The sequence below is a fragment of the Rana temporaria genome, chromosome 4, assembly GCF_905171775.1.
Source record: "Rana temporaria chromosome 4, aRanTem1.1, whole genome shotgun sequence".
Lineage (NCBI taxonomy): Eukaryota > Metazoa > Chordata > Amphibia > Anura > Ranidae > Rana > Rana temporaria.
The window spans coordinates 274,375,387-274,395,802 of record NC_053492.1 but is presented as its reverse complement, the minus strand read 5'-3'; the positions used below and the strand labels follow the sequence as shown (position 1 = coordinate 274,395,802).

The 20,416-nt window shown below is 44.0% G+C and overlaps 2 protein-coding genes across 4 annotated transcripts in view; one reads left to right on the top strand and one right to left on the bottom strand.

Moving 5' to 3' along the window:
• MCM9 (minichromosome maintenance 9 homologous recombination repair factor) overlaps positions 1 to 20,416 on the top strand; it is a 113,914-nt gene that overhangs the window by 60,622 nt on the left and 32,876 nt on the right. The window lies entirely within an intron of this gene.
• Positions 63 to 18,507, bottom strand: ASF1A (anti-silencing function 1A histone chaperone). The gene is made up of 4 exons (XM_040350319.1): positions 18,185 to 18,507; positions 11,302 to 11,417; positions 5,524 to 5,700; positions 63 to 494 (listed from the first exon to the last, which is right to left on the bottom strand). Exons 1-4 carry the CDS (start codon positions 18,291 to 18,293, stop codon positions 282 to 284), a joined length of 615 nt encoding a protein of 204 aa, XP_040206253.1. The 5' UTR covers positions 18,294 to 18,507; the 3' UTR covers positions 63 to 281.

The following is a 20,416-nucleotide window of genomic DNA, read 5'->3' as shown; positions in this document are numbered from 1 at the left end:
AGGGTTAGGTTTATTTAAGAACTGTAATGTATTCACCTCAAAATAAATACAAAACTCTTTAGTTGCATTTTAGGCTCTATCTGCCAATTGTTATGCAGATGAAAAATAATATATTTAATGGCAACTTTTGTTAAAAATAGTTATAAGTTCAAATAAATTTTCCACCTAGAAATGTTATTGTTGAAAGTTTGTTTTTGTTTTCAAACATTGCCCAGTAATGTGCTGATCTGGAAATGGTGAATTCTGGTGAAGTAGTCCTTTTTACAGAGCCAAACATGTAGTCACATACAGTCCATGTGAGATTTTAGCATGACGTTGAGTGAGTTCTCCGAGGCAGGCCAGCCCTTTGAAGCAGATGGCATGCCCTCTGTGGAAAGCATTGACTGGAGATTGGGGTTGCTGTTGTCTAGCTCATCTAACTTCTCTGTGTTATCTTCCCAGTTTATATGGAATCTTGTTACTCTAGGGTTTGATGCCAGTATGTTTCTTTGCAACTATAATAAAATGAAAAAATATATCAGAATAGATGTAACCACTAGCTCATTCCGGTAAATGTAGCAACTGCATATATACATATTTTTATATGGAGGCTTTAACACTCATGCTAGTATATAGCAGCAGAAACTTAAAAAACCCTGGAAGCTGTGTCTAATGGCAGGCAAGGCATAAAGGACTAATCACCAGCATTGTCTGTGGTCTCCCTTCTGTTGCTCTTTTCCTGATAAGTACGGACTTACCATTCCTTGTTCTGCACATGACCATCTTGGTACAGAAAAAATATATCCCAAGAGGGGGAGAGAAGAAAAGGGCTACCAAAGTGACATAAGATGCTAATGTTTAAAGATAAATACTTTATTACTTTATTTATTTTTTAACCCTGTAAAGCAAAAGGCATAATGAGCTGCTTACCTTAGAACGAGACGTTGGAAACTTACATGGTCCACACCGATGTAGCTGACATGTTGCCTCGATGTGTCTTCTGGGTATCGTGGCTCCAGCGCTGTGAGTGGCTGGAGCCACGATGTTGTCACTCCCGCGCAATGCGCGCGGGAGACTTCTTTCTGGCAAGGTCCGGCGTCTGCTCACTACATAGGTTTTTTAAGTCATTTATTAGGCAGCTCCGGGGGTCTTCTTCTGACTTCTGGGGTCTCTTCTTCTGCTCTCCGGTGCCTTCTGCCGGACTCCTCCTCTATGTTCTTGCAGCTCTTTTACTAGCGGCGGCCTGCTCTTCTGATGTTGGCAAAACGCTTCCTCCCACTGTAATGCCAGGTGCGCAACGATTTATATAGTCATGGGGCGTGGTCACCGGGTGATATCACCTGATGACCCCGCCCCTTATGTCTTCACCCAAAGCATGATGGGACTGTGACGTCATTAGAGGCCTATATAAATCATTGCGCACCCGGCATTACAGCGGGAGGAAGCGTCGTGTCAACATCGAAGAAGAGAAGAGGGAAGAAGACAAAGCAGAAGACCGGGCCGCCGCTAGTAAAAGAGCTGTAAGAAGATAGCGGAGCAGCCCGGCAGAAGGAAGAAGGCACCGGAGAGCAGAAGAAGAGACCACCGAAATCGGAAGAAGACTCCCGGAGCTGCCTAATAAATGACTTTAAAAACCTGTGTAGTGTGGTTTTTTTTTACACTTTTTTCCCTCAATGTTGAGGGCATGCATGCTGGTACGGTTTAGAAGGGGGGGGGGGGCGCTCGCTCATCCCCATCCCCTTTCCTGACCGACCGGGCTGCGTGCTCGGACAAGGTTCTGGTATGGATTTTGGGGGGACCCCCACGCCATTTTTTCAGTGTAGGGGTTCCCCTTTAAATCCATACCAGACCCAAGGACCTGGTATGCTCCTGGAGGGGAACCCATAATGTTTTTTTATTTAAAATTTGGCGTGAAGTTCCCCCTCATGACTCATACCAAACGAAGCTGGCACTGTGATTACCTGCGGTTATGTGCAGATAGCTGCGCCAAATTGTTCCTGGACGCATTCAATTCTATTTTTTCTATCTGCACCAAACCGCAGGTAAACGCAGTGTGTGAATGGGACCATAGGAAAGCATTGTGTGCTTTTAGCTGCGGTAGAATCCGCAGCTCAAAGCACCATTCTATCCGTTCGTGTGAAAGGGGCCTTACAGCTGTGACATATATTTTCCAAATATTTATCCAGATCTCTCAAGAGTGGCGGCTGTCAGAAGTACGCTGATATACAGCTATGAGGTTGTATGCAAAGGGTTAGGTAGTGTTTCTCAACCTTTTTCCAATGGGGTGCCCTTAAAGTATTTTCAGTCTCGAGGCACCCCTGTCCAAGGCTTGGTTCACGTTACTGTGTGTCGCGGAATGTGCGCAAAATCCTGCTCAATCCTGACATACAAATGCTCTGCTCTTTAGGTGTGCCATTAATTCTTAATGGTACTCCACAAGTCTGGGATGACTTTTTCCTGCGGGTAGGACAGCCCATTGAAATGAATTGGCAGCATGCATCTACACAGCTGTGTTCACATGTGAGGTTGGAGGCAGGACTGTGGAGTCGGTAGATAAATGTTTTGACTCCTAAATGTTTCAACAATCTAAATTTAGTAGGAGTTGGAGTCGGTGCATTGTTTGCCGACTCCAGGTACCCAAAATTTCCTCCGACTCCACAGCCCTGGTTGGAGGGGGATGGTAAAACCACAGGGTTGAGCTGCTTTTACCACCCCCAACTGCTCCTTTAGCTGCAGAGGCAGCAGCTGGGGGTGTACACATGCTGCAGCTGGAGGTATACCCAGGATGAATGAGGCTGCACTGCAACTATGTGCTGTGTGATGATGATACATTTACGGGGTTAAAACAGGTGGTGAGGAGGCAACATATTGCCTCTAAAAAGCGATCTGAGCATGATTGCTTTTCAGAGGTGCAGCAGTCATTGCTGCTATTATGAACAAGCCCTAAAAAAAGCAGTTCTGATAGTACAGGAATAGGGGGGTCAGGATTAAAAGTAACATAACACTGCCAGAAAACTGTTTTATCCTCTCAGCTGTGTGGCCACTTCCCTCCGAGGTACACAAGCCTGATTATCACCCAGCAACACATGTCTTTGTGCAGGCAGGGAGGAGGAGAGAAGAACAATGGGATGGGCTACCAAATCACTTTTATCAGGTAGGGAGGTGCCCCTGCAAAGTTAGCCCCTCAATGGCTCCCTTAGGAATCAGATTTGCTCTGAATCCCTGCCCTTATCTATGTTTCACTTCTTTTGTGGCAAGGGAGGAATTCTCTGCAGTTATATCTGGACTGGAGGGGCACCTCTCACCCGGAGAATGTTTTTACCACCAAAAGGTTTACTCACCAGTACTCTAGGAATAATTCTACAAAATGGTGCTTTCCAGCTGTTTAATAGGCTATTTATTTTTTAAGCAAAGACCCTGGTGGTCTTTGTGGATTAGTTCCCAGTCTTAAAAGAAACCACAAATAAAAGGTTAGAAGAATCCTCTCTGGTAGGAGCAGCTCTCCAGCCTGCTGTGGGAGTTTGACAGACCCTTTAAATTTTGGGCATAGTGAGTGCCCTGTTCCAGAGAATCTGACCTAGAAGACTTTCCAAGAGCCCTGAGCTTTATAGTGGATGCCTTGGAATAGTCCTTGAGGCTGCTTCCACAGGTGGGCACATTTTCTGTCCACATGAGAAGGATCCTGTGACTAAAGTGTTGGTCAGTGTAACTTTTCTGCACAAAGCAAATTGAGAAGCTGCCCTTTGATTGGATAAGCTTATTTCAGGCTATCCTCTGATGCCTATAACCAAAAGGTTACTACGGAAAGCATATGCACTTTCCCTTTAAGAAGAATGCAAAGGTGAACTTCTGAGGTCAGAAACTGGTGATGCCTTCAAAGTCCAAGAAAGGTTCCTCTTGTAAGCAACCATTCTCAGGGCACCAAGTGCCACATCCCAGTTTATTGAAAAGAACTGGACCCCAAGTTCTCCGGTTCGAGAGGAAAACCATCCTCCCTGCGAAGGCCTACTAGCACTGGTGGGGGGCATCTATGGACCTACATAGCCATTTGTACTCAGGAGGTTGCAGGTGACTGGGTCTGCAGCCTGGTGTCTAGAGGCTACAAGCTGAAGTTTTGCTGATTTTTCCCATCCACACTTTGCTCAAAGGTTTCTTTGCAAAAAATCCACAAAAAAGATGCTGCTTGTCAAACTCTGCACCCTGAGTTGAAAATGGCGCAGCAGCAAAGCATCAGGGGATGTGAACAGCGGTCTGGCTGTTCTCTTATAGTTTGCCACCCATGACTATCCATGTGAAAGACACATTTCATGAGCAGTTATACCTATTTATTCCTAGAGCTCAGTGTTTGTTTTCAATATTTTTTTTGTACTTCATTCCCCTGTCCAAAATGTAATATGGAGAAGAATTAGGGGCCAGATTCACGTAGCCCGGGCGCAACGTAACAAACGATTTAAGTTACACCGCCGCAAATTTCCCAAGTTAGTGCCCGATCCACAAAGCACTTACCTGGAAATTTGCGGCGGTGTATCCTAAATCCGTCCGGCGCAAGGTGGGCCCAATCGAATGGGGCGAGTCCCATTTAAATTAGGGGTAACTTACCCGACGTGCATTGCGCTAAATGACGTCGCACCGACGTCATTTGCTTAGACGTTAACGTAAATGGCGTCCAGCGCCATTCACGAGCGTCTTACGCAAACGACGTTGATGTTTAAATTTCGACGCGGGAACGACGGCCATACTTAACATGGCATAAGACAACTAGGGCTCAGCCCTAGTTTTACGTGGCGTAACTCGACAGAAACAACGTAGAGTTAGATCGACGGGCCGTTTGGGGATCGCCGTAAGTATTCATTTGCATATTCTACGCCGGCCGTAATGGCCTCGCCACCTAGCGGCCGGCCTAGAATTGCATCCTTAAGATCCGACAGTGTAATTCAATTACACCTGTCGGATCTTAGGGCTAGCTATGCGTAACTGATTCTATGAATCAGTCGCATAGTTAGAAACAGAGATACGACGGCGTATCAGTAGATACGCCGTCGTATCTCGTTTGTGAATCTGGCCCTAGGTTCGGTCCCAGTTTCTCATGTGGCCCTTGGGAAAATTGCCCACCCCTGCATTCTAGCAGTAGTTCTTGAGAATGAAAAGGCTTGAATCTGTACAGTCTGCAATTCAAAGGAAATCGGCAAAGTGGGGTTTTTATACAGCCAAGCTTCTTTTCTATATATTAACCCGATATTATGAATGACACATATGCTGCCAGCTGTCCTATTTCTAAAATATGTTCTTATAGTACAATGCAACCGTGAATGCTCAATGAATGGCATGAGCCCCATTGTTGTTTTTCTCATGTGTTATTATCTTCACTGCATGTCTTCTCTTGTACACTTATCACTGCCCATATAGCTGTTTACTGTGCTGAAGATTCAAAAGGAAGTGGCTAAACTTTACACATTGGTGCCAAACTGAAACGCTCGCAGCCTTTTTCCAGGCTGGTTGGTACCATGTGACTTGCAGTGGTAGAACAAAGCCGGCAGTTCTTACCTTGGAAAAGTCTGGTTTCACTGGTGGGTTTTCCCGCAGTTCTGTTTCAGTGTATTCATTATTAACATAATAACCCACTCTGATGAACTCCTGACTTCTGTATGTACATGTAATTAAAACTACTGTGACACCAACAGCATCTGCATCAGGAATAAGTCCAGCATTGGGAGCATCTGCCTAGAAGTAAAAAGATGCAACAATTATGTTTTGGAGGGAAAAAAATTGCGCTTAGTATCACCCTGGCATTGCTGTAGATAGATGCTCATATGTTTTTATTCTTCTATCCCAAGTCGTGAGGAGGACATTTAAAATTGTAGCAAATAAATATTAATAGCATAGCAGGTACGATGCTGCCACTGTTTGGGGATTGCGTATTGACTGGAATATATGATAGTTGGTGGCTGCAATATCTACAGACTTTGGGGTAACATAAAATATGATCAACATAAATCTAACTTTATATAAGGGAGCTCCTTCTAGTCAACAGTACTGTAAGGAGAAAATGCGATTATGAAGATCTCTGCTTTGAAATGCCGTTGTATTCGTTGATCAGGAGTTTTTTTTCTAGTATTCATGAATTATGCTAAGATAATAATTGTTTATTTAGTCATATGACATAACATTTACATATGTACCTGCTGATGTTTTTCCCATGCAGAAAATATACAGATTGTAGTTTAACCACTTCCATAGCAAATTCAAGCACTCCTCTCCTACATGAAAAAAATCTTTTTTTTTTTTTGCTAGAACATTACTCAGAACCCCCAAACGGTTATATATTTTTTTAGCAGAGACCCTATGAAATAAAATGGTGGCCATTGCAATTTTTTATGTCACATAGTATTTGCGCATCATTTTTTCAAATAATAATTTCATGAATAAAAAAAAAAAAAAAAAACAGTAAAATTAGCCCAATGTTTGGTATAATTTAAAAGATATTCTATTCGGTCAAGTAAATAGATACCTCACATGTCACGCTTTAAAATTGTGCACATTCGCGATATGGCGCCAAACTTTGGTACTTTAAAAATCCCCATTTTTTTTTTTTTTACGGGTTACATGTTTAGAGTAAGTTGGCCAAAAATTTGTCTTGCATACAAACTGCACACAATTGTCGACCAACAAACACAAACGTAGTTACGTACTACATAGTTTTACAGCTCTTGAGCACCACCCTTTGGATACCTTCTGCTAATATTGTGTTTGGTGAGCATTGCTTCCAAGCATGCTTTTTTGTACTTTGGACTTTTGTCCGAAGGACATGTGTACACATGCTCGGAAAATCGGACAACAGACCGCTGTTCGCCAACATTTGTCTGCGGAAAATGCAACAACAATTGTCCGATGGAGCATACAAATGGTCGGATTTTCCGCAAACCGCCTGTCATCACACAATTCCCGTCAGAAAAATCCAATTGTGTGTACAAGGCTTTACAGAGATTGCTTTAACATTCCTGGTGACATCTCACCTGTGGTTTAAACCTACGAATGCCTTTGCTTCTGAGTATGCAGGGACGGGGGCACTTTTTTTTATTTTTACACTTTCCCTTTCAAAAAAAATGTTTTGATCACTTTTATTCCTATTATGAAGAATGTAAACATTGCTTGGAATAGTGCGTGACAAGTCCTCTTTATTAAGAGATATGGGGGGGGGGGGGGGCGGCGTCCCCTCCCGCCGCATAGAAGAACGATCAAGCGATAGGATTGTTCTTACGGTGCAAGGAATCGCCGGCTTAAAATAAGTATATCTGAATGATGCCTGTAGCTGCAGCTAAGATATCACCACTGAAAGGACGTCATATAATGATCAGCGATATGGAAGTGGTTAAGATGCTCCCAGGGGCAGTGGTTACCTACTGGATAGCGTGGGGTTAGGTGTAGACCCTTTATCACGTTTTTACTGTTGTTTGCGTCTCCATTGAAGATTACTATTTTTTTTTTTTTTTTTTCAAATAACAGTTTTTTTATTTTCATAAAATGTCAGGAAGATTACTACTTTTATTTGTACTGATGACCACTGTCAGAGAGAAAGTGAATGTAAATCCAAAACAAGAGGGGAGAGGAAAATTGTCCAGCTGAATACGCCTCTTCTGGGGACAACTGTCTAATGGGAGACCTTTGGGAGATGACTTCTTGTTGAGTCTCTGGGTACATTTCACTTCCTGTCCCAATGGTACTTTTTTTCCTACTCAAAGCTACCAAAAAAAAAAAAAAACTTTGGCTATACCTACACTTCGATCTATATATCTAGAGGATGCTACAAACTCTTCAATATGTTTTTTTTTTTTGTCTAATATATTTTTACCACAAAAGCCTGCTATAATAGGCTTAAAGTTCTATGATCACAGCATACACTTTCATTTTATAACATCATCTGCAGCCCTGCACTCCTCCCTCTCCCCCTCTTCCTTGCCTGTCAGCTCTGTGTCTGTCTTGGCCGGTTTCCAGGGCTACTGCAGAAGGGGCTGAGCAGCCATGGGACCACCCCAGCTGACATCAGAGGGACATCTCGGCCCCTCCTGCATAAGTCATCCATCGGAGCTGTACAGTGGCCGCGAGTCATGTGACCGGTCTAAACCGGTATTTACATGCCTAGTTTTTCTAAAAGACTAATACGATGTGCTATGCCAGGGTTTAATAGAGGGGTTGGCATAGACTTAAATGAATGGGTTAACAAACACTTTACCTTAGTCCCAATACATACGTGTATGAACTCAGCCAGAGCTGCTCCGGTCACACCCCCAATGTGATTTGTACCACAGGTAGGGAAAGAGAGCAGGACAGAGAATTATAAATGCATTATAGGCCGATTTGCATTTATAAGCCTCTGTCCTGCTCTCTTTCCCCATCACTGTGAGCCAAAGCAGCGCTGGCTGAGGACACACACATTGATTTAACACCGGGTTGGTTTGAGTGGCATCTTGCCTTCAGTATGCTTTCACTTTAGGCTTAGAGTGGAAGTAAACCCATCGATTTAACAGTTTCAAAAAGCAGTTACATTTCCGGCATGCCGGGATTGCTAACTGTCACATTGGTTGTGCTCTCAACCAAACTGTCAAACCATCCAATGGCTGGTGTCATAACTGATCACATGTGCAGCATCATGGCAGTTGAAGATTAAACATAGGCCAAGATGGCAGCTTCCTTGCCTGAAAATGATAGGTGGGTTTACTTACACTTTAATGAATGTATGCCTACTCCCATTCCACTGGGGAAATTTTTGATCTTCCAGCTTTGAGCAGTGCAAAAGCTTAACATGAAACCATAGTTGTTCATCCACTATGACCTTGCTTAAAAAAAAAAAAAAAAATTTTATGTTGAGAGCTGTGCACAGCTTACTGTACAGGCAGGTAACTTCAATGTAAACGAGACAAAGCATGTCTCCTGCATTAAAAATCCTGTCTGTTCACCCTTTATTTTCTACATAAAGTTAAATTTTAATGAACAGCTCTGCTTCACTCATGCTTACAATCTCACAGTCCCTGAAGCAACCATGAGGGTGCAATCAGTTTAAACACTGGGATGCTTACATCTAGGAGATCGGCCGATATGGATTTTTCTCTGGCCGATGCCGATATTTAGAAATCGGGGCGGCCGATGGCCGATATATGTTGCCGGTTATTTTACCTTTTATCTCAGAAAATCTAGGGTGCAGCCTATTAGTGCCCACAAGTACAGCTCATCAGTGCCCACCAGTACAGTTCAGTGCCCACCAGTACAGCTTGATGTAATTAACTGCCACCTCATCAGCTCCCACCAGCGGAGCGCTCCCGCCTCCGTTCCATTCCCTCGCCTGGCTAAAGGCAGCTCCATTTGTCCCCTGACATGCTGCACTCCCTGCCTCCAGACTACAAACTCCAGAATACAGCGCGGCCAGTAACAGCCAATCGATGGCGGCCGCTGACGATTTCCTCCACTGGGGGGAAAAAAAAAAACGCAGGCAGTGGTCGTGATGGCAGCTGTTTAGACGGGGAGGGGGGGGGGGTTTCACCCAATATGCCCCTGCCTCAGATCCCTTTTCAATCGGTCTTTTTTTACATAATATTTCTTAAAAAAGGTGAAATATCAGCCGGCCGATATATCGTCGACCTCTACTTGCATCACATGTGGATGTAAAGAAGTGACTACCCTCCCATCTTCTAGGAACAGGACTGATTCTCCAAAATAAACTGGCAAGACCTTAGATCAGGAATAAGCAATTAGCGGACCTCCAGCTGTTGCAAAACTACAAGTCCCATCATGCCTCTGGGTGTCATGCTTGTGGCTGTCAGGAGTATTGCTATGCCTCATGGGACTTGTGGTTCTGGAACAGCTGGAGGTCCGCTAATTGCATATCCCTGCCTTAGATTATGACCCCATCTAATTTTCCTGCCATGAAAAAGCCTACTTATGTGATCATATTATTCTGATTACAGGCCTATCACTTTTTGCTATTCTTTCAATTGAAATGCACAGAGGTGAAAAGAATCTGTGTGTACATTTAGTGCATTTCAGCAGATTGGATCTGATGCAGTGTTGTTCCAATTGCAAAAATGCTGACTGGCATTGTGTGCAGGCTTGCATGAGCATTTCATGCAGTAAGCACAAGTGTCATCCTTAGAATCCAATATGTTTATTGGATTTGTAACCTGGTGGTTAAAAGGGGAGGTGGGTATTTAATTTTATTTTATGATTTATTTTTTTCTTCATGAGAGGGCTGGATCTAGTAAGGGGGGCTCATTCCAGCCCTCCATACATATCTGCCTCACCAGTGTGCAAAGGACTGCTATAGCGGGCTATTGCTTGCTGTTCTAAGGAGTGATTTATTGCTGCAGTGAAAGGAAAGCGCTGGATTGACTATACCTTATTTAGTCATGGCTGCTGCATGTCAAAGGAAATTGTAATGATGAATGAAATATTACAGGACTTTTCCTAAAGCCACAATGCTCTGAAACTTTATTGAAAGCCTTTAAAATGGAATTCCAGGAAAGAAATATTTTTTAGACATTCGATTAGGCCAACATACCTCCAATGAGCTGGTATCTATCATCTGGAAGGCTACTTGTAATGTTAAAATTCCCCTTTGTATTCCATGCCAGGCTTGGATCTTCTGGTGCTACTGCCAATTCTGATTTCATACATCTTTTACAGTAGGTCACTTGCTCAATACCTCATCCATTTAGCATCTTGTTATCTTTTCAATGAAAACAAGGTATTCTGTGATTGGACAAGGGTATATCCTGACGTTCATCTGGCCCTTCCCACCAACTTGTCCAATCATAGAACTTCTTGTTTTTATTGAATAAAATACAATATATTTATGAAAGAAAGGTAGCAAGTGACCCACAGTGAGAAGGGAAATTGCAGCAGTAATGCCCAGAAAATCAAAGCTCACTCTGTATCTGGCACAATACAAACTTTTAGCAGCACTACTGATGTTAGATGCCAATCATTGGGGGCAAATAAGCTGGCCCAACCTTACCTCTAAAAATCGTTTCTTCCTGGAGTTGTGCTTTGATGGTCTTTCAGGTTCTGGGCATAGAATGAACCCTGGCTGTCACTACAACAAACTGTGCTAGGACCCGATAGCATGTGTGGTTGGGGTACTATTTTACTATGGTGCTGGAACAAGCAAATGCAATTTGTACCTACGACAAAGCTGATTAAATGTCACTGTTTCCGCACCTTCAATGTTACTCCTGTATTTTTAAAAAAAAATTGCATAAAAAAAAAAAAAGTAGGTTTCACCACAAACATTAGAGCCAATGAAGGGTCCTTGTTTACTGCATATAATCTTACCTGAAATACAAACATGTGCCGTCCTGCAGGTACGGGTCCTACCAACACAGAGTCCAACACCTGATCGTATTCTTCACTCTCAGCAGAACCCACATAAATTATTTTCCATTCCAGGTCTGTAAACAAAAAAGCAGTGTTCACCAAGTTGTGTAAATTTCATGCCTAGGTTTGAAACTTTAGGGTGCGATTTCCATTGACATCTGTGCAGAAACCCATACAGATGTCCCTGACATGCGGTCAGTGTGAACCTAGGCTCAATCTGATTAGAGGTGCAATTCTGCACTGTAGGTGCTGTGCAATCTTGCTGCACGTGTCTTGGGACTGTCATGTGACTTTTACTACTACTCGCACGTACACGTGTTTTGGATTTGTTTCTATTCAAGTCTATGAACCACAAAATTGCATTACATCGCACCAAAGTAGCACAGGACCATTCCCTACACTCCTACCGCAGTAGTGCTGCATTGATGTAAATTACCACTATTAAAAGCAATACTATTTCCAATGTCAAGCGATTCTGTGTGACTCAAGTCGCATCAAAAATTGCACTAGTGTGAACCAGGCCTATTGAGAAATGTATATTCGTTAAAGCACAAATACAAGTGATCCAATATTTTCACTAGAAATGTGACCTAACCTTTTGTCCACTATTCAATCTTGATAATGTAATTAACCAAGTAAAACCAGTTTTCTGGCGAGGAAGAAAACGGCAGCAGGAGAAGATTGTGGCGTGAAAAAACATCTCCGAGCAATTTTTTTTAATAAAGGATGCTTTTTGAGGTGAATGGGTAGGGGTATGATGTACCCATACCTATTCACATGGGGGGCAGGATCTGGGGGCCCCCCTTCTAAAAGGGGGGCTTTCAGATTCCAATAAGTCTGCAGACCCTAACAATAACAGGCCAGGGTTGTCGGGAAGAGGCCCTTGTCCCATTCTTTTCTAAGTCGACAGCATGGCACGGACAGGCAGAAGGATGTGTATATATATATATATATATGTCCCCTTTAAGAAGCCGGCATTGTGGCCGCATGCCTGCCGAGAGCTCCATGACTCCGACCGCGGGTCGAGTCTGCGGGCATACCCGCGATCGTGTCACGGTGAGAAAAAAAGTCTTTCTAGCGACAGGACAGTGTACACAGCTTCCTGTGATCACTGTTGTCACAGTAAGCCCATCCCCCCTACAGTTAGAACATGTCCCTGGGCACACTTAACCCCTTCAGCACCACCTAGTGGTTAACCTCCTCACTACCAGTGCCATTTTCACATTAACCAGTGCATTTTTATAGCACTGGTCGCTGTAAAAATGACAATGGTCCCAAAAATGTGTCCGATGAGTCCGCCATAATGTCGCAGTCACAATTAAAAATAGCTGATCGCCGCCATTACTAGTAAAAAAATGCCATAAAACTATCCCCTATTTTGTAGACGCTATAACTTTTGCACAAACCAATCGATAAACGCTTATTGCGATATTTATGGTAAAAAAAAAAAATGAAGAATACGTATCGGCATAAACTGAGGGGAAAAAAAGTTATATCATTTTGGGGTATATTTATTATAGCAAAAATTTTAAAAATATTGTTTTTTTTCAAAATTGTTGCTATATTTTTGTTTATAGCGCAAAAAATAAAAACCGCAGATGGGATCAAATGCCACCAAAAGAAATCTCTATTTGTGGGGAAAAAAGGACGTCAATTTTGTTTGGGAGCCATTTAGCACGACCGCGCAATTGTCAGTTAAAGCGACGCAGTGCTGAATCGCAAAAAGTGGCCCGTCATTGACCAGCAAAATGGTCCGAGGCTTAAGTGGTTAAAGTAAAAAAAAACGCTAAATGCATGAAAACTGCATGCAAAAATGCATAAAACAAGGGTTTAAAAAATGCACTGCAAAACGTGCCTGAAAAATGCATCAAGCGCAAAAATGCAACATAAAAGGTAAATCTAAAATATACAGAAATTCTATCCAGAAATGTCCCTGGAAATGGGGGGACATTTGGCAACTACACAGTCACTTCTTATTCTGGTTCATGGTGCAGCTGGTATCTCCCACCCCATTCTGTATGCCTGCCATCCAGTTTTCTTTTAGATCACGTCAATTACTTCATTGTGTACTGTAAACAGTGTTGGTAACTATATATCTACTTTACATTCAGATATCTACTAACAACTTTATATTGCAATGAAAATGAATATAAAGTTTTAGCATATTAGTAATTTCGGCACAAACACAGGTTCTTGCTAGCAGAAACTCCTGCAGAAAATACGCATCTAAGATACTCACGTTTAGACATGTTTAGATACATACAGTGTTTAGACACGTACATTAATTATTTTATTTGCATGAACGGCTACACATTTACACAGAAAGTTTAGGCATGTTTGCACGTAAAATTTGCAGATCTGGGCGTCCCTGGACAAGGGTGTCCTACTTTTTGTTTCTGTGCAGCTGTGCGTATGGGTTTCATTGATTACTATAGTGTTGCGTGTAGATGTGCACAAACTTGTGCGCATCGGAATGCTGCATTTTCTGTCTATTTGAATAAGTCCTTACAGCAACAGCAGTACCAGAATGTAAACAAACTCACGGACAATATAGCAGTCCGTTTTACTTTTTTTTTTCTTTTTTTCTTTATAGCGGGCTGCTGGCTTCAGCAGAGTGCATGGTTGATATATGGATCTATAGGACCCTGATATCTACTTAAAAAGACCGATGCTGCAGCTGTCCACTGCTGGCTCTTAACACTGAGAAACTTGCATGATCACTGATCGCTCAGTTCTTGGTCTTCAATGAACAGAGAGTGGTTACTGCCAGTCACCACGCTCTGCCCCTCCAGAGCTCACTGGGCTGTGGAGGAGGGAGTGGTTGACTTCAGTTCTTAGTGGTGCACTGAGAAGCTGAGCCAGCAGCAGGTTAGGCATCTTGGCAGATCCCTACATTATTGTTGGGATTTATGTCGAGCCTAAAGCGGCTCTGTTAAAGCGGGGGTTCCGCGGGAAAACATTTTTTTTTTTTAATAGCTTTTTGTAACACTGATAGTACAAACAAACGTGTACTCACCAGTCCCATAGTCCCAGCCGCTAGGATGACGATTTCCCCGAAAAGTATATTTTATAAAAATGTATGATGGACATTGCCATCTTAATTCCGGGCACTCTGAAGCCCTTCTGTACATACTTCCGAGATGAGGTGAATGTGCAGTGTGACGGCGAGCCGCGTCGTCAACACTGCATAGTTGCTATGGCAGCGTCCTGAAAAGGACACTCCCCGCTGTGACCATCATGAGGAATAGACCCTCGTGATCAATCCCACAAGGCATAGCGGCGATCGCGACACGCCCAGTCCCGCACACCTAGAACCAGGAAGTGCCTGCTTCAGGACAGGAAAACAATGTATGTAGATTTTTTATAATTTTTTGAACTGCGGATTAGTAGTAGACATTCAGGCCACTATTATTTAATGCTAAGTTGTGAAATCGGGTGAACCTCCACTTTAAGTCAGCCAACAGTGGGCTTTAGCCCGCTGTCAGATGAATCTAAGTTACAGGAGTGCAGAACTAAGTGCACTCCTGTAACCCACAGGGATATGCAATTAGCGGACCTCCAGCTGTTGCAAAACTACAAGTCCCATCATGCCTCTGACTCTGGGTGTAATGCTTGTGGCTGTCAGAGTCTTGCTATGCCTCATGGGAATCGTAGTTCTGAAACATCTGGAGGTCCGCTAATTGCATATCCCCGCATAAGAAGTATGATAAAAAGAGCTTTGGCCAAACTTCTCCTTTTTTTTAAATGAATAAAAAACACTCAAATGTTAAAATCCCCCATGTACATATTAATGCAAACATGCAGTTTAGGTCCAAAATGAAAGCTAAATTACACATTAAGTATCTCTGCACGTGCCGCAGTGACAGCAATAATTCTAGGGTTATTATTCATGGTTCACGCTATGGACAATTTTGTGTACCATACTTTGATATTTCATGGGCGCATGCAATTTTGAGGTTTGGTATATGTGTACCTGAAGCAACTGCATCTTTTATTTTTTTTAGTTTGTCTGCACCAATGTTAATTTCGGTGTATTTTTGTACTGAAAGTTCAACTGTAGGGCAAATGTTATTAGATTTTAAAAAAAGACAGGAAAAATATGTATTATGTTTGAGCATGACCAGTTTCCTCCCTCCCACGGTAAAGTTATTGCAGGCGGGCAGTCATGTACATGTACGACACAAGCTGATCGCCGCTCCCGTGACCGCTGTGTGAACCGGACACAACAGATTGCAGCTGCCAGTACTCTGCTTCTTTGAGCGCCCAAGGTATCACAATGTAAACAACTGTTATGAATGGGTTTCATTCATAACAGCCATGCTTAGTATTATGATGCTGTGATTGGCTCACAGGTATCACATGGTACCTGGCAGCACCCTGTATCATGTGATAACTGTGGGCCAGTTGCTGTACAAACAGCTGTTATGTAGCCCATTCATGACAGTTTCAAACATTAGTGTTACAGTGATCATGATAAAAGTATGCAAAAAAAAAATGTTAAAGTGGTTGTAAACCCTTTAAAAAAAAAAAACCTGCAAGACAAAGGCATAATGAGCTAGTAGGCATAGCCTACTAGCTTATTATGTATTACTTACCTTAGATTGAAGCCCCCGCAGCGGTCTTGGGGGCAGGAGCTGAAGAGACTGGTCTTGCACTGGAAGAATTGGAGGGTTAGGTGAGTATATCTTGACTGCGAACCCCTAGACCAGGGGTGCCCAACCTTTTGAAGAGCGAGGGCCACTTAAGCGACTTTGTAACCTTTTTGTCGCGAGCCACAATGAGTAGATGACAGGTCCGCGTCCACTCTGCGTATGCAAAGCGGACACAGACACAGCCCACTCTACTCTATGGGCCCTTTCACCTGATCAAATGGAAGGGGACAGATCCACTTCTGTTTTTGGAGCAGATCGGATGGGAAGTAGGCAGGTATAAACGGACACAAGTTTGTTTACATCTGCCGCTCCATAGAGGTTAATGGAGGGTCTAATTGGGTCAGACAGATCATGTTAAAGGGGTCTAAGGCTACTTTTACACTGATGGTCTACCCACACCGTGGATGCAGCGCAGTGCACCTGTGGCTTTCATGCAGGTCAGCTGTACTTTGCCATAGAATTCTGTCATATCCTGCTGGTGTGATGCACTTTCTGAAAGTGCCCCAACCCACAGGTAAAACCGGAAGTCTATGGCTGGTGCAGGTAAGCCGCAGGCACTACACCTGCGGTAGTTTGAAAGCAGCCCAGTACCACTGCAGAGCAGATATGTCCATATATACAGTATATATAGTTGGTAATAAACTTGCTGTCCCAGGCAGAGTGCATTTGGTATCACTCCACCTATGACAGGAGCCAGTGCTATACAGGGAGCATTGGCTCTGCTCAGCAGCTGCTTGCTTTCTCTAACGCTGACTTCATTCACAACACTAGTGCTCTGGGATGGCGACCTGCAATCTGTGCATGCCAACCCGCCATCCCACAGCAGGAGGTCGTGGGCCACATCACAGGGCTCCGTGGGCCACTGGTTGGGCACCCCTGCCCTAGACCAAAACAAGCTGGGCTTTAAAAAAAAAAAAAAAAAAAAATTCAAATATGTTGTTATTATTTTTTAACATACTGTCACCAATCAGTATCCCTGATCACTGCCATATGTCAAATGACAATGCTGTACTCCACTGGTAAAAAAAAAACTTGCTAAATAGCTCAGACTGTTTTCCAAAAAGGGGTCATTTGGGTGGTAATTGTATTGTCCTGGCATTTTAAAAGAGAAGTAAAGGCTTTTGTTTTGTTTTTTGACAGGTCCAAATACATGCATTTTGGACCTGTCAGGTCGCATGACAAGTTGCACCGGTGTGAACGGGGGCTTAAAGGGGTTGTAAACCCTTGAGCTTTTTCACCTTAATGCATTAGTGATGCAGCAGCCACTCTTTTACTTACCTGAGCCCGGTCTTTTCAGCGACGGAGATGAGAACACCAGGTCCTGCTGGTGTCTCAGGTCCTGATTGGATAGATTTATAGCAGTGCAGCCATTGTCTCCCGCTGCTGTCAATCAAATCCAATGACGGGAGGCGGGGCTGAGTCCTGTGTGCCCGCATGAGTGCCCTGAGGGAGAGCAGGAACCAAGAGCGCCACTGAGGGGGACCCCAGAAGAGGAGGATTGGCACCACTCTGTGCAATACGAACTGCACAGAGGAGGTAAAGTATGACATGATTGTTTTTTAAACAAACCTTTACATATCTTTTAAAGAACGCTCTATTTGAACACACACACACACTCGGGATGGACTGGGGTCTTTATTCAACCTTACCAACTATGTATTTGTGTGTATAAAGTGATAAAAAAGCATGGCGCGAAATGGCAATAAAAATGTCCTGGTCATGAAGGGGGTAAAACCTTCCGATGGACAAGCGGTTACAAAATCTGCATTTTAGTATGTGTGTGATGATTGGGGGGGGGGGGGGGGGGGGGCTCAGGCAGTAAGGGGTTAAAGCTGCTGATTTTGTATTGGCTCGGGATAATGGTTTGCTGATGGCAGGTTGAGTTGATGTTTCAGCACCAACTGTTGAGGATGTGCGGTGGGTGATGTGACAGTACAGGGAGCAGGGGTCAGTGAGCTCTTCCTGTGTACACTGTCGGCTCACACACACATCATGGCTGCCTGCCTGCCTGCCACCATGGCACCTCTCCTGTCAAACTTTGCCTGCGCTCCACCATCTGTCATCACACACACAGGCAGGCAAGTTTATCTCCGGCTCCTCCTGGCCATCATCATCCATGTCTCGGCGGATGGCAGGAAGCAGGCCTGAGAGCAGGCAAGTTTAACCTCTTGTTTGCCAGCAGCACTCACCTTCAGACAGGTCCTCTATGCACTCAAAGGTGATCTCAAACTGGAAGGGGTTGTAGAAGGGAGAAGGGTTATCCAGGACCACTACATTGTTCACCTGAACCTTGGCCATATTTTGGGAACGTCCAAACAATAGGGAGCAGCAGAGTGTTGTCTTGTCACTGCTCCTTCGTCCAGTCCATGGAGAGCACGAGTCCGGGGAAAGTTTCTTCTCATGTCTAGTCCATGGAGCAAAGCCTCTTGTTGTAGTTTCCTATGTCCCCCTCCACCTCTGCCTCCCTAGATCACTTCACTACACCACATTCTGCTCTGTTGCTGAAACAGCGTGTGTCCGTATTGGCTGCTCCCGAGCCCTCCCTCCCCTAATGCTAAAAGCTGCACACAGGAAAAAGAAATGGATGGGAACCTTTAGCTGCTGCGCCCCCTGCTGGATGACAGCTTCATGGTGGCTCAGGAGGATCTTTCACCTGACCTCAGTGCTGCTGTACATAGCTGTGGCTGTACGTAGCTGTGGCAGTGCATGTTGTCAGGAGGAAGATCGCTCGCATCTATGTATGAAGACATCAGCTTACTTCCTGATCTCTAAGCACTTATCTGCTGGGCTCCAGTTTTGTTTTTGCTGTGTGCATACTGTTCTGTATTTGTCAGATAGGGATGTCATGGTATATGAGAAATGATTGCAGGAAATATTTCATGCACCAAAAGTCATATTTTAAGATATAACTAAAGCCAGGGGAGTAAGTAGAAATCATGGGCCATGTGACAACATTTTCATGGGGACCCTGGCTAACTCTGTGTAACAGCTGTGACAGTACGTGCTTTCAAGAGCTGATCACGACAATTCCTCGGATATCCAATGGGGAAAGCACAAAAATTATTCTCATACGATTTTTGTGAAGGGATGGTTCGCACCAAAAAAATGCACTCCAGATCCATTTCGGATGCATTTCTGCATGCGCGTCTTAGGTGCCCACAATGCCGCAAATTGTCGCTCTATTTTTGTTTATAGTGCAAAAAATAAAAACCGCAAAGGTGATCAAATACCACCAAAAGAAAGCTCTATTTGTGGGGGGAAAAGGACGCCAATTTTGTTTGGGAGCCACGTCGCACGACCGCGCAATTGTCTGTTAAAGCAACGCAGTGCCGAATTGTAAAAACACCTTGGGTCATGTAGCAGCATATTGGTCCGGTCCTTAACCTCTTGACCACTGGGCACTTAAACCCCCTTCCTCACCGGACCAATTTTCAGCTTTCGGTGCTCTCACAATTTGAATGACAATAACTCAGTCATACAACATTGTGCCCATCTGAAATTTTTGTCATTTTTTTTCCCACAAATAGAGCTTTCTTTTGGTGGTATTTGATCACCTCTGCGGTTTTTATTTTTTGCGCTATAAAAGAAAAAACACTGAAAATTCTGTAAAAATAAAAAATAAAATTCTTGTTTCTGTCATATTAGCAGGTATTGCGGAGCATGGGGGGTATTGCAGAGTATGGGGGGTATTGCAGAGTATGGGGGGTATTGCAGAGTGTGGGGGGTATTGCAGAGTATGGGGGGTATTGCAGAGTATGGGGGGTATTGCAGAGTGTGGGTGGTATTGCAGAGTATGGGGGGTATTGCAGTGTGTGGGGGGTATTGCAGAATGTGGGGGGTATTGCAGAGTGTGGGGGGTATTGCAGAGTGTGGGTGGTATTGCAGAGTATGGGGGGTATTGCAGTGTGTGGGGGGTATTGCAGAGTGTGGGGGGTATTGCAGAATGTGGGGGGTATTGCAGAGTGTGGGGGGTATTGCAGAGTGTGGGGGGTATTGCAGAGTGTGGGTGGTATTGCAGAGTGTGGGGGGTATTGCAGAGTGTGGGTGGTATTGCAGAGTATGGGGGGTATTGCAGTGTGTGGGGGGTATTGCAGAGTGTGGGGGGTATTGCAGAGTGTGGGGGGTATTGCAGAGTGTGGGGGGTATTGCAGAGTGTGGGGGGTATTGCAGAGTGTGGGGGGTATTGCAGAGTGTGGGGGGTATTGCAGAGTGTGGGGGGTATTGCAGAGTTTTGGTGGTATTGCAGTGTGTGGGGGGTATTGCAGTGTGTGGGGAGTATTGCAGAATGTGGGGGGTATTGCAGAGTGTGGGGGGTATTGCAGAGTAGGGGTGTTATTTATTGCAGAGTATTGCACAGGGAGGGAGGGATGGATCTGTGACTGCATTTGTCACAGATCCATCCCACAGCAGCTGCTGCTGCT